We start from the raw sequence: 12,840 nt of genomic DNA, 5'->3' as shown, positions 1-12,840 counted from the left end.
GGTGACAAGGAAGCTTTTTCTCACTGAAGAGAAATATTCTGTTTTAACAATGTGGAAATATCTTTTAGGGCATTACTATGTTGAAGCGATTTTTAAAAATGTATTTATTAGTTCTAATCAGATCAGTAGAAAGCTCTTCCATTTATTGTACACAAATGAAGAATTTTTCACTTCTCTGGCTGTGCATGAAGTAAAGTCACACCATCCGCTTTGCCCTATCCAAAGTTGTTAAAGCAATTTTTAAGAGATACTGGGCCAGGCACTGTGGCGCATGTCTGTAATCCCCATGGCTTGGGAAGCTGAGGCAGAAGGATTGCAAATTCAAAGCCGTTACATGTATTGGGATTGAATGAACATACAAAGGTTCTAATTACTGGTTCTGAAGAATGAGAACATACATAGGATTTCCTTCTGAATGTATGTTTATAGATATTGATATTTGTAATATGCTAGGAAGCAGCATCAATGACAAGCATTTTTATAGTTGCTACAGCCACATGCTTACTATTGAATGCTAACAATTTTTAAAGTTTGTTTATGAAATTTTGTCTTTTATATGTTAAGCTTTTATGAAAGGTTATATTTCTCACAAGAGTAGTATTTCAAATTATTTTTAAATAGATATATTTTTAACAAAATTATTTACAAAAATAGACACCAAATATGCATTTAGATTACAGCCTTTTTTAAAAAAAGGTTCTATTTTAAAAGGTTCTATTCTTTTGTATATTTTGTATAAATTCAAACATTCTTTTTTGTTACACTTAGACAGTTTAAGAAAGATACAGAAAGAAACCATTATTTTTCTTTGATTTTTTTAGAGCAAATAAATTACAGACACCAATTAAAACATTTTATAATGGGCCATGACCCACTTTTCATTGGTTCTTTCATTTTCTATATTGTTGCAAAGTGCCCACATCAATAAATTATTTCCTTGAATGTGCTTTGTGTTTGGGTGAACTAAACTAAAATATTTTTATTGTAGTGGTAGTTTATTAAAACTCTGTGATACAATATGGTGATGGAATATTCTGTTCCAATTGGATCAAGTGAGATCAAATAACAAATTGTAATTTCAGTTTTTAAAACTTGCTAAATGTAGCCAGACATAATTGGGCAAGCCTATAATCTCAGTGACTTGAGAGGCTGAAGCAGGAGGATTACAAGTTCAAAGCCCACCTCAGCTGAATTTGTAAGAATTCAATATACTCATTGACAGAATATTTCTCCATAAAAATACAGGATGTTTTTCTGATGCTATATATTAGTCATTATATAATAATTTAGCCCACTTTCCAAACCAAATAAGTTATAAGTAGTTTCAACTGACATGTAACTGGGTCAACAATAATGCAAAGAAGAAAATGAGCAATGTTTCTAAACTGGAATAGGGTAGCAATGCCAGTGTGATTTATAGATGCACCCTGATCAGTCAGTGGAATTTATTGAAAGGCACAGATACTTAGACTTCAACTCATTGGTATATATTTAGCAGCAATTCAAAACACTGCATGAATAAAATAAAAGTATTTGAGACCTAGTAAAACTGTTATTCTTATTTGAAACTCAAGGAAGCAAACCCCCAGAAAATTGAAGTGCATTTAAAAAAAAAATGCTACCTAAAGTGGAAAAAAAAGTGTTTGATTTTTAGACACAAACTTTGCCTAAAGAGCTTAAACCTTTCTGGATTTAGCTATCAACAAAATAAACAAAGCATTAAGAACTGGGCTACACAAATGGTATGGATTTACAAAATGTATTTACTTGAGGTCTAATGCTCCAGTGAGATATACAGAGAAAAGATGGAAGTTGAGACTTCAAAATTACCCCAGTTGTGATGACTTGAACACATTTATGAGAACTTTTGCTTAGGTACTATATAAATAAACATTGTATCTACAAGTATATTGTTTAGATTAAGAGAAATAAAATACATGCCTTTGTTATATGAGAAAATACTTGACAGTTTAATGTAATGGTGACAGATTCAAGACAAAGCTAGGCCTCATCTCTTTTGTTTTCATTAAAAAAAAAAATAGGAAACTTTGCCAGTCAACTGTGTGTGCTAATCTCACCTGTAGCATTGTTTAGCCACAAGTTACTCCATCTACAGTATTCTTTGAATAAATACAGGCTTCATATTTTAATACTATTTTGTGGAATTCTCATTGCTAATTGATAAGGAGATGTTGGAACCCCAGGAAGTGTACTCTAACACTAGGTGAGTGAGGTAGGTGAAATGTAACATAAGTTTCTGTTTGAATTGTGTTTAAGCACAGAGAGGTCAACAGATAAGACAGCATCTCCAAGCCGTTCATTTGTGTTATTCCAAACTCGAGCTAAGTGTGGTGGGTTGAACTAGAGAAAAAACTGTGGCACAAAGACTAGATGGAAGATGGCTATAGGAACACTGCCCAGTATTTTGGCTACAGCTGAGTAAACATAAGTGAGGTCAATATTAATAGGAACAATAAGGAGAGTGTGGGTGGGGTAGGAGGTACAATGTATGACATATAACATCACCTGCCTGGGATGAGTATATGGACTATAAGTAAGAAGTGATAAACCACAATCCATGAAAAAAATAAATGAGTACATCATTTTGACTCAAAGTAGTGGGCTGTTTACTTTTCTTTTTGAACCATGTGCTCTATTTATTTAGAGTACTAATTCCCAGATTTTTTTTTAAAGCACTTTTTACACCTCTCTTTCATACTCCTATTTTCTCTACCCAGACTGCCCTTCTCTCTTTCTCCATCTAGGCAAATCTGACTTATGTCTCAATTCACAGTTTAGATATCACCTTTTGTCTGAAGTGCTCCGTGATCTCCCTTCTCACACTAATGCCTCCCTCCTCTTTGAACTCATAGCATGCTTATCATGAACTTCAAGTGGGAACCCTACCACCTTATATGTAACCTAGTTCTTTCCACCAGTGATGCACTGAGCTCCTTTCTGTATTTGCCATCATGCTAGGCTCTAGGGAAGAACTGAACTGGATACAAACCCTGTTCCCTATTCTCAGGGATCTCACAGTCTGAAAAGGGATTCAAGAATGTGAAAAAAAAAAAAATCACACTCATGTGACAAGTGAGTTAATAAAAGAAACATACCAGGCACAAATTTAGCACAGAGAAGGTGGTTAATGTGTTCTAGGGACAGGAAGATCAGAATAAGCTTGCCAGATACAATGGTGGTAATTCATCTCACAGTGAGCTCTTGGAGGATAGGGTTCCTATTTCATGCAGTACCCACATTACTTAATAGGCCACCAGCACAGAATTGGTAGTCAAGCTCTCAGTGACACTTGAGCAGGTAGAAATCTGGTTCCAAAGGACAAAGTGTCTAGAAGTCCATTTTCTTCATATTCAAATTCATCTATTTGTTGCTGTTATTGTACTATTTGATTTGATTTGGTTCCTTTCCCTCTGACTGTGATTTGCCTGTATGTTTGAAATGGTGTTTTCTTTGGTTAGGTTGATTATGAAAATGGTCTTACTACATGAATCCCATTTTTGCATCTTTCTTCTCTATTTCATTTTGGGGTCCTCATAACCTACTAACTTAAAAATATATATTTCTATAATTAACTAGTATAAAGAAATTGTTAGAAATCAAACAAACTAATAGGATTTTGCAATTGCTTTGAAATATAATGCTTTCCTCTTTATGGAAATTTGTATTTTCTAAACATTGACATTGATTTTAAATAATTATTAAGATAAATTAAAATGAAAACACAGTGTCTTTGGCATTGGGCCAGTTTATATCTAACATGTTATTATACAAAAAGGTGATGTTGAATCCTACTTATTAGTGAGTGTGTCTTTGAAGTCATGAAACTGGATAGATGTGGACTAAATGGAAATTGTGCTTAAAAATGAATTTGTAAGCCAAAGATATCCAAATGTTATACTGATTCCTTCCATATTAATAAAATGCTTGCCTATGAATTTCAGAATAGGCAATATCAATAACAATCACCTGCCATCTTTATAGATCTGGAATGAAACCAAACTGATGATGGTAATGACACATTGTAGAATTTCATCCCCATATTTTTTTAAGTATGACATCAAAAAGAAAAATATTTAATTTAAAGGTCATAAAAGTTCACATCATCATCATAAATATAGAATCTAGTTTACATATGACTACAATGAAGAAATCTGTTAGCTAATTATGTAGCAACCTGACTCTGTTTTTCAGAATTTCCTAAGCTTATGTTCCTTAACACCATATGTTACAGGGAACAGTAAAGACATCTGAATTCAAATATTTTGAAGAAATGTGTATTTAGCAACTGAATACATGCTAAAAGGAATAATTTACAGCAGCAGTTTCATTACATTTTTTTCTCTCCAGTTTTCTAGTTCCCATCTGAAATGCAATGATAAATACAGATATGGAACATATTTACTACCTGGCAAAAAGCATGCTTGTTGAATGGGCACAAACCTTCTGCCCTTAAATATAAGTACATAAACCACCTTGTCACCTGTGTGGGAAAATCTTGCATTTTAAGGTGATGTTCAACACATTGAAATGGAGTACCTATAGAAAGTTGTATTTTACACTGTTCTTCCTCTTTGAAATTATTTACATCTCTTCTGCCTAATGTGTAGGTAGCAAAAATATTAAACACATACCATTAAAGTCACTAAATAATACATAAAAAGAAGCAATAAGTGTGCATCTACATGCATTTACATTTTACATTTTATTTCAATGGGGCCTTAATTTCTCTGCTGTGATGCATCTTTTTTTATACTGTAAGGTTGCTGTTATAATTTCCCTAAGGTCACATGAGTCTCTTAACCAAGTTTCATCTCTGATGATACATGCATATGCCAAAGTCTATTAAAGCTGAATTATTAAATGGGACATTAATTCTACTTCGTGCAAACTGCCCCTTCTCAATACATATCAGCAGAAAATGATGACTGTAATGAGTTAATTATCTGCAAGTTATACATATAATTTTTTTTTCAAAAATTTAGATCTGATGGTTTATAAAGTCATGCCAGTAGATTTTTTTCTTTTGATGCTTTTAATTGAAATCTAGACTTTTTTCTATTGATATTTCATAATGCTAACCAGAATGCATTCAGGTTTTGGAAGGCATCCATAAGTTACCATACAATATCCATCCCTTCAAATCCTCTATTTTTAAACACTAAGAAGAAATAAGATACTTTTGTTATTGTGAATAAATTTGTTTCAGCTGCAAATTTAGAACAAAATGATACAACTGAATTTTAGTACCTTTAAGTTACTCTACCAAAATATGACCTATTTTGGAGCACTCTTTGTTCCTTGACTTATATTTCAAACACTTTTTTCCTGTACAGGAGTGTATTCTTCAAATGGTTTAACAATCCATTTGAGGATGCACATCCAAAAGCAACACCATATTAGTCAATGGAGCCTAAAATTGGATGTAGAATACTTTTAGGCTTTTATTTGAACAAGTGTCAACAAATTATTTATTCAAATAATCATTAAAACTGAAACATGAGCTTCCATCTGGGAAATATTTCAGCTGATGGGGAGTAACAATGCACTGCAGTCTGAGGTGAGAAATTAGTGCTGTTAATTAGAATCCCAAGACAACTGGAGTTAAAACTTCAATGTCACTTCATTAATTAGTAGTAAGATATTTTCTTCCTTTACATTTTTGTGTGTGACAAGGACCTAGGGGAGTGAGGTGCTAAAAGAACAGTGTTATAATGCTGAAAGTCTTAGGCATATTGAAGTCCATGATTCTCAAGGAATCATCTTGGGACAACAAAGTAGGCAAATCCTTAATTAAAAATCGTTTGCCTTATTTTGTGAGGAAACAAAGAGTTTCACATTTTCTTAAGTGTGGGTGTATTCTGGAAAATAGTTTAAGTCATTCCCATTGACCTGAGAAGAATGATGTATTCTTCATACAGATAATTGTATTTTAAAAAAGTGAGATAAGAGACAGCTGATTTAGACCAAAACAGTTGGGAATTTGTCTTTAGAAAGTTATTCTGGATACTATTGGTCTCTCTTTTCATGAATCATTAAGTGGCTTATACAATTCTTAGTGGAATCATGAGAGAAATTTTATGTCTAAAATATCATGCTGAGATTCAAGCACATAATTAAGAGCATTTTCTATTAACACTATATTAAGAAAAAGCTTATTTTCATGAGCTGTACAGTTCATTTTTCTCCTCGTTGATCCTTTAGATATAATAAAATGCATTTAACAAATCAAGTTGTTTTTTTTCCCTTTGTTTTGGCTGGTTAAATGCTCTGTTTTTTGTAGAACATTATGCAAGTTAGAATTAATTTAAATAATACTTTAAAAGAGGAGGTGTCAATAGCTTCCATTTGTTTGATTTCCTCTGAGAAATAAGGCATAATTTACATCCTGTTTTGGACATTAACAGTTAATGATATATATGTTTCTAGAGTAACATCAGCTATCCCTCCTAGAACTGAAAACAAAATGTTAAAAAAAAAAAAACAAGCAGCACACAAATGGAATTTTTAAAACAAACTATATAGCATAATAATTGTAAGACAAAAACCTACTCTAGCTTAGAAAACAGCTAATTTTTACTGCATATTTGTCATGGTACATTTAAATTATAGTTTTAATAAAATACATCTTTAGATCAAAGCTGAAAGAAGACATCAGTAGTAGATCAGTGTATTCCATTTTGCTTCTGGATGATGGATGGCTTATGTTTTTTATATTTCCACAGAACATTTCATTCAGTATCATTTTACTTATTTCACTCCTCCAGTACATACAAACACGAGTGCTGGTAGACAAAAAGTATCCTTGAATCCAACCACATTTTGGAATATTCATCAGCTTAGTAAATCCATGCAGTTTATTTTAAACTTTCAGTTCAATCAAATGGCTTTGCTGATGCAGTTTTTCTCCTTTAGATGGCAATATGGCAAATGACGTTTTTATTTCTCAGGCAAGGAAGAAAGCGAAACCTGTACAATGAAATCTCATAGGAAACATAAAGTCTGCTAAAGTGAACATCTGTGCTCACCTGTGATCTCTGTTAGGTGTTGGTATTAGGAAGAAAGCCTGTTAGGAAAGTTATTCATGGACTTAATTTATAATTGGTGGAACTCAGTTGAATTTCCCACCATTGTAAACATCCACATAATGCCATGAAAAAAGTTCATGTATATTGCATTTTTTTTCCAGTTATTGTCTAGGCAAGGTTCTACTTGAGGTTTTTAGAGGTAATGCAGCTCAGACACTCCTGGGTGCCCTCTCAAATTCGTGGGTCCTCCTATTTCTACCTTTCTTATTTTCTTGTAAGTGCTTCCATTTATTACTATTCCCTTGAGTATGTCCTGGCCTTTGCCGACGTTGTTTTCGGTCCCTTTTCCAAACTTGTTCACAGAATTCATCCATTGTGTTCAGGTTGGGGTGGTTGATGAGCTGCATAAAGTCTCTGTACCACACCTTCTGGCTAGGTGTCATGCTGTTGGACATTTCTTTGGTCTTGGAGCCATCTCCATCATCATCCTTATGAAGAAGTTCTTCTAGATGCTCTGTGTCAATGACTTCTAGGGTCACTTTAAGGAGAGTTTGCATGAATCCATGCTCCACAGCATGACACAGGTAATTTCCAGAATCCTTCCTCTGTAGACTACGGAGCAGAAGTCCTTGTTCTGTCCTGATGATATGATCATCCACCCTGATCTGGGGGAGGGGAGCATAATAGAATAATTATATATGTATACTAAATATAAGATCTAAAAAAGCGCCAGTAAAAATTTGCATTGTTTGTTGAGATACCTTTTAGCATTTAACAAAATTGCAAACTTAATAAAAATGATAGGCTTCTCGCATCAGAAAAATGAGTTATATCCACCAATTGTTTTTAAGATACTTGTGCCACTGTTGCAATAGAATTTCTTATCATAATAATTTAATATGTTGAAAAAAACTTGAGGAAAGAATAAAGATGTATCTTATTTTATAAAGTTGAAAGTAAGTATATACATATAACACATACTTTAGATTGAATACTGAAATTGGAACAATACAATCATGATACTAGGACACAAAAGAGTATTAAGTGATTTGAAAAAAAAATGAAATAAAAAAATCAGCAGTTGAATAGGCAGAAGAAATAAATTTGAGATTTCAAGTTTAGCAATTATTTATTCAATTTATGAGATCTTGGTTGTGAAATAAGTTGGAGGATATGCTGTTGAATATAATATAACCTCACTTTTATTTTGAACACAATTTACAATAGAGATCTCAAAAAGCCTAACCTGGCAATGTATAAGCTCAACTGACATTGGCACAATGTAATTCTATAGTTTAAAATCTGTTTAAAGTGTCAATAAGAAAACAGGAGTATTTTTACCTTTATATATTCATATTTTGTTTGTAAATTTAAAAGCACATTATAAGGTTTAAAAATCAACTAAATACTCTGGTTTCCCCTTTTAAATGCTTTTCAAGCATTTTAAAGGTCCATAAAACTCAATGAAATTTTTGGTAGACATTTTAGTTTCACAAAGGAAAAAATTGATCTATTGAGGAAGATCTGCTTGAGGCTACCTCAACAATTTGTCAAGAGACCTCATATCTTTTGTCTCCTATGTCATAAATCTATTGCCTGCTTCTCCCAACTTTCCCTATTTGAAGAGAAAGTTGTGGAAAAAGGAAAAATAAAATAATAAATGTATTTTCAAATCCAGGAAGGTTCACAGTGCAGACAAATGAAAATTAATTGAAGAAAAGTTAAAAATTAGTATGAAGACTTGATTTTTTTGATGAACAAATATAAATAACATAATAGCTTTCTAGATAACCACAATAAGAAATATGGAGACTTGAAAATATATCTCCATACTGGTTCTGGGGCAGCAACTCTTACCAGGTCACATTTGTTTCACCAGCCTCTAGATTTACAAAGCCTGTTTTTTAATCAGCCTATATAATAATGAATGAACTATTGGTCAATTAAGAAAAGGATAAGTTGTGCAGAGGTGTACTTTTTTTTTGCCAAGTAAAATCTGGGGTCACTTAACAGTACATGTGATGTATAAATAATTCAGTCAATTGTGCCCCTGTACCTCTTCTTTTCGCTCTTCATTTCGTCTTTGGAATTGCCAATAAACCAGTGCTCGCTGTGACTTTGGACTGCATTCCAAAAATGTGCTACTATTTTCTACTCCATAAATGATTCTCTCTTCAAGACTGTGGACATGATGATTATCTGGCCAGTGACAAGAAAATGAAAAGAGACAATGTTAGAAAAGTAATCTCAACTTTTCAAGACATTTACCTGGAAATTCAGTAGATAAATTGTTGTCATGTTGGAACCTGTTTTCAGATTGATTCAAGATGGCAGAAATATCAAGGCTGTAAGGGTTTCGGAATCCAAATGCCTACCTATATAGACTAATCATACTGTTATAGGTTGTACAAAGCATACATAGAGATTTGTCTACCTGCAAATAACATATTAGCAAAATCAGTGATATGTGGAGTATAACTAAATATCTTTATATTACATGATAATACTCTATAAGAAACTATTTTTACTATAAAACTCTTCTCTCTGACTAAATGGAGTCAGTTTGTATTATACTATCATCTAGCAGAAAAATTACTGAACTGGGCTTTTGGAAAGAAAAATATGTTTTTCAGAAATTATTTTTGTCTCTTTATGTTTGCTTTTCATCTATAAAATTAAATTCACCAACCAATAATATTTATCTAGTATTTTACAGAAGGTAGAGATTGGGAAGTTTATACTCCCCACCAAAAACCCTTAAATAATCCTCAAGTTTTTCCTGCAGATCAATTGGTGTGAAATGTTTGGGATGGCTCAGAAGGAAGATGCATAATTACAATGCAATGTGGTTTCAATCGTCCTTATTTTAAAATGACACATCTTTTATTATTTTCAAGAATTAGGCTGTGGAATATGGCAAGAGTATGTAATAAAATGCAGCAATATGGAAACCTGTTTCCTGATTAAGTTTCTATTATTTTACCCTTTATGTAACCTCTTTCAATGGGGTAACTGAAACATAGCTCAGATCAAAAGTACGACACCGAGAATCTAGGTAAAACTCATTTGGAGAACAAAACTCCATATTATCTTATATAATCCTGTTTCCATTATGACATCCTGTACAATCTGGAACTCATTAAATTAATTTAGAAAATAATAAATGTATTTTCACATCCAGGAAGGTTGACAGAGTAGACAGATGAAAAACTTTTGCTCTCTACTTCAAACTTAGCTAGGTTTTTAATTTAAAAATTATTCTCTCCCCCCCCCCCTTTTTGGGGCATCAATTTGACAGTTTTACTCATGTCATAACCAGCTGAGTACTTTTGTCTGTCATAACTGATACAGCTTGCTTTCACTAGATTTCAGGATTTCCCAAACCCTTCTTCTATCCAATCCCTGGGCATGGCCTATGTTCCTTGTCTCCTATCTCACCCTGATGCAGTTGACCTGGGCCTCCACTTGCTATCCCCAGGGATATCAGCCCTCAGTTCCTGTTTCTCAACTGCCCTGAGTGTGAAACAAAACTCTTCCCATATTGGGAAGTATCTGTCCCTTCTTATTGAAAAGATCCACCCCCTGGAAACAAGGCAGAATAAGAAATGACACAAACATAAAGAAACAACAATATTTAACTCATTCCAAGTCACGCTTTTTTCCCTCTGCATTGTATCTCCTTGTGTGTAATTTCTACAATGAATATGGCATGCTTTTTTCCCTCTGAAATTATTAGTGCATCTCAAATTTACGAAATATGGTACATGTTACTGTGCTAGTTTACAAGACATCTGTTCCCTGGATACAGGTGAATTGAATTTCTATGTCCAACAGGATCTGGAAAATCTGTAGTTCAGGAACTATCACCAATAATGAGAATGCCTTGTCACCGAGGCCAATACTATTTATATACAGAATAGATTTTTTTCCTACTATTTTTTTTGCAGTGTAAATATGTTTGATCTAGAAATCTTTTTACTCTTAGGAAGAACTTTCCATTTAATCTGTGAATGAATCATAATGTATTTGGCTTGATAATATGTAGGTAAAAAAAACATGTGAAAAGCCATTGTCTTCTCTATTAACAGGATGATGCTCAGAGTAACTTATTTATTTCTTGCCTGTTCTGTTTAAATTACCGTCAAAATCTATCAAAGGCTAAGGTATGGGTAAGTTGTTGCTCTCAAACATAGAATTCTATTTAAATCCCTAAATACATTAGTTGACACAGAGAAGATCAATGTGACTTCTATAATGGGGCAATTAATTTATTTTTTGTTTGTTTTTGCAGTGCTGGGAATGGAATCCAGGCCCTCAAACATACTGAGCAAGTGCTCTACCATAGTGCTATACCTTCAGCCCTAAGACTTACATATTATGAGAGAAAGTGCTTCACTATAAATAGATGCAATATCTTCAAAATTACTGAGCTGTCTTCTTTTCTGTTAATCTATTCATTTCAGTTAATCTATTCATATAGTTTAACTTTTCTGATAGCTCTAGGAATACTGTTTGGTTTTTATTTTCTTTTTAATGCATTTTCCAATGGCAGGGAACTGCTCTCAATGTACTAGAAAAAGAAAGAAAGAAAGAGAGAAAGAAAGAAAGAAAGGAAGGAAGGAAGAAAGAAAGAAATAAATCATCTTAATAGTAAATGCCTTCTTACATTTAACGTAATTCATCTTATCTGCTACTTTTCTATAGTTTAATCTGATAGATGATGATTTGTGGTTAAACAAAGGATTTAGAGCAAGTTGTTTTTAGTTTAATGTGGTAATATTTTATGGCCTTTGCAAAATCATGACTTTTAGGTTTTCTCACCTTGATAAGATAACTACAACTGGGTAATTTGGTTCATTGGCTTGGTGCCTCCAGTTAGTCTGCTTTGATAACTACTCTTACCAATAACTTAGAATCTCATTCTTCCTTATCTCAACCCTTTCTTTCTCTCTTTTCTGCAAGCAACAATAAAAGAGAATTATCTTCTAGCTAGTAACCAGTGAAGTTTAAGATTCTGTCATAATAACTTTGAATCACAGTCTGTTCACAGACTTTGTTAAGTTCTGCTGCCATCAGCCATAATTATAAAAAAGTAAATTTCCATTGCATACTGTTGTTCTTTTAATTTTCTATAATAGAATGTTTTGATCATCAGCAACATCTAATTTAAGACCAGAACTTTCATTTAATGTGGTCTCAGCCCAGGACCCATATATTTGGGTGCACAGATATAACCATTAGTAAATCGTAATCTATTAATTTCCCCTCATTTGATAAGTTATAAACAGAAACATAAAAAAAGGTTTAAAAATAATTATAAGGCACTCAAAAAATATCCATTCTGTTCTCTAAGTGTTCTACCCTAACCATTTGCACAAGTTTTGTACAGGTAGGAAAGATTAAAGACCCAATGACAATGTGTTCTTCTCTCTCATTTTTTCTGTCTATTCCCTCCCTCCTTCACCCTCTCCCTCCCTCCCTGCCTCTCCAGAAAGATTTATAAGCAAAGGAAATACTGATATTCTTGTTTTCCTTCCTTATTATATTCTTTACTTTTTCTTGGGACATTGTACTATCAGTTTATTTAAGGCAAACAGATCTATATATGAATGACTGCACAGTGTAGCTGTACTTTTCAGATAATGTATAGGCTTTATAGTTAACCAATGCAAATCAAAAGCTCAATAGTGTTGATTAAAGATTTCCTGAGGATATGAAATCTTACATATTCAGGTTAAGTGTAAGTTAATCTCTCTCTGGATTAAATCAGTTGACCTGAGAGCAGTTGACATGG

The 12,840-nt window shown here is 33.0% G+C and overlaps 1 protein-coding gene across 3 annotated transcripts in view; it reads right to left on the bottom strand.

Annotated features, from left to right (window-relative positions):
* Positions 1–1,745: 1,745 nt before the first annotated feature.
* Positions 1,746–12,840, bottom strand: part of Sema3a (semaphorin 3A) — a 445,988-nt gene continuing 434,893 nt past the window's right edge. For all 3 annotated transcript variants that reach the window (XM_046464206.2, XM_046464207.2, XM_058585486.1), the window contains 2 exons: positions 9,103–9,245; positions 1,746–7,711 (listed from right to left, as the gene is read on the bottom strand). In XM_046464206.2, the coding sequence (XP_046320162.1) occupies positions 7,256–7,711; positions 9,103–9,245 (599 nt within the window). In that variant the 3' untranslated portion in view covers positions 1,746–7,255. The remainder of the gene's footprint in view (positions 7,712–9,102; positions 9,246–12,840) is intronic.

This window comes from Marmota monax, unplaced genomic scaffold (genome assembly GCF_021218885.2).
Source record: "Marmota monax isolate L192 unplaced genomic scaffold, Marmota_monax_Labrador192_F-V1.1 WCK01_AAM20220418_F8-fsc00065, whole genome shotgun sequence".
In the NCBI taxonomy this organism is placed as follows: Eukaryota; Metazoa; Chordata; class Mammalia; order Rodentia; family Sciuridae; genus Marmota; species Marmota monax.
The sequence above is the reverse complement of the archived record's forward strand: the minus strand, read 5'-3'. Positions and strand labels throughout refer to the sequence as shown.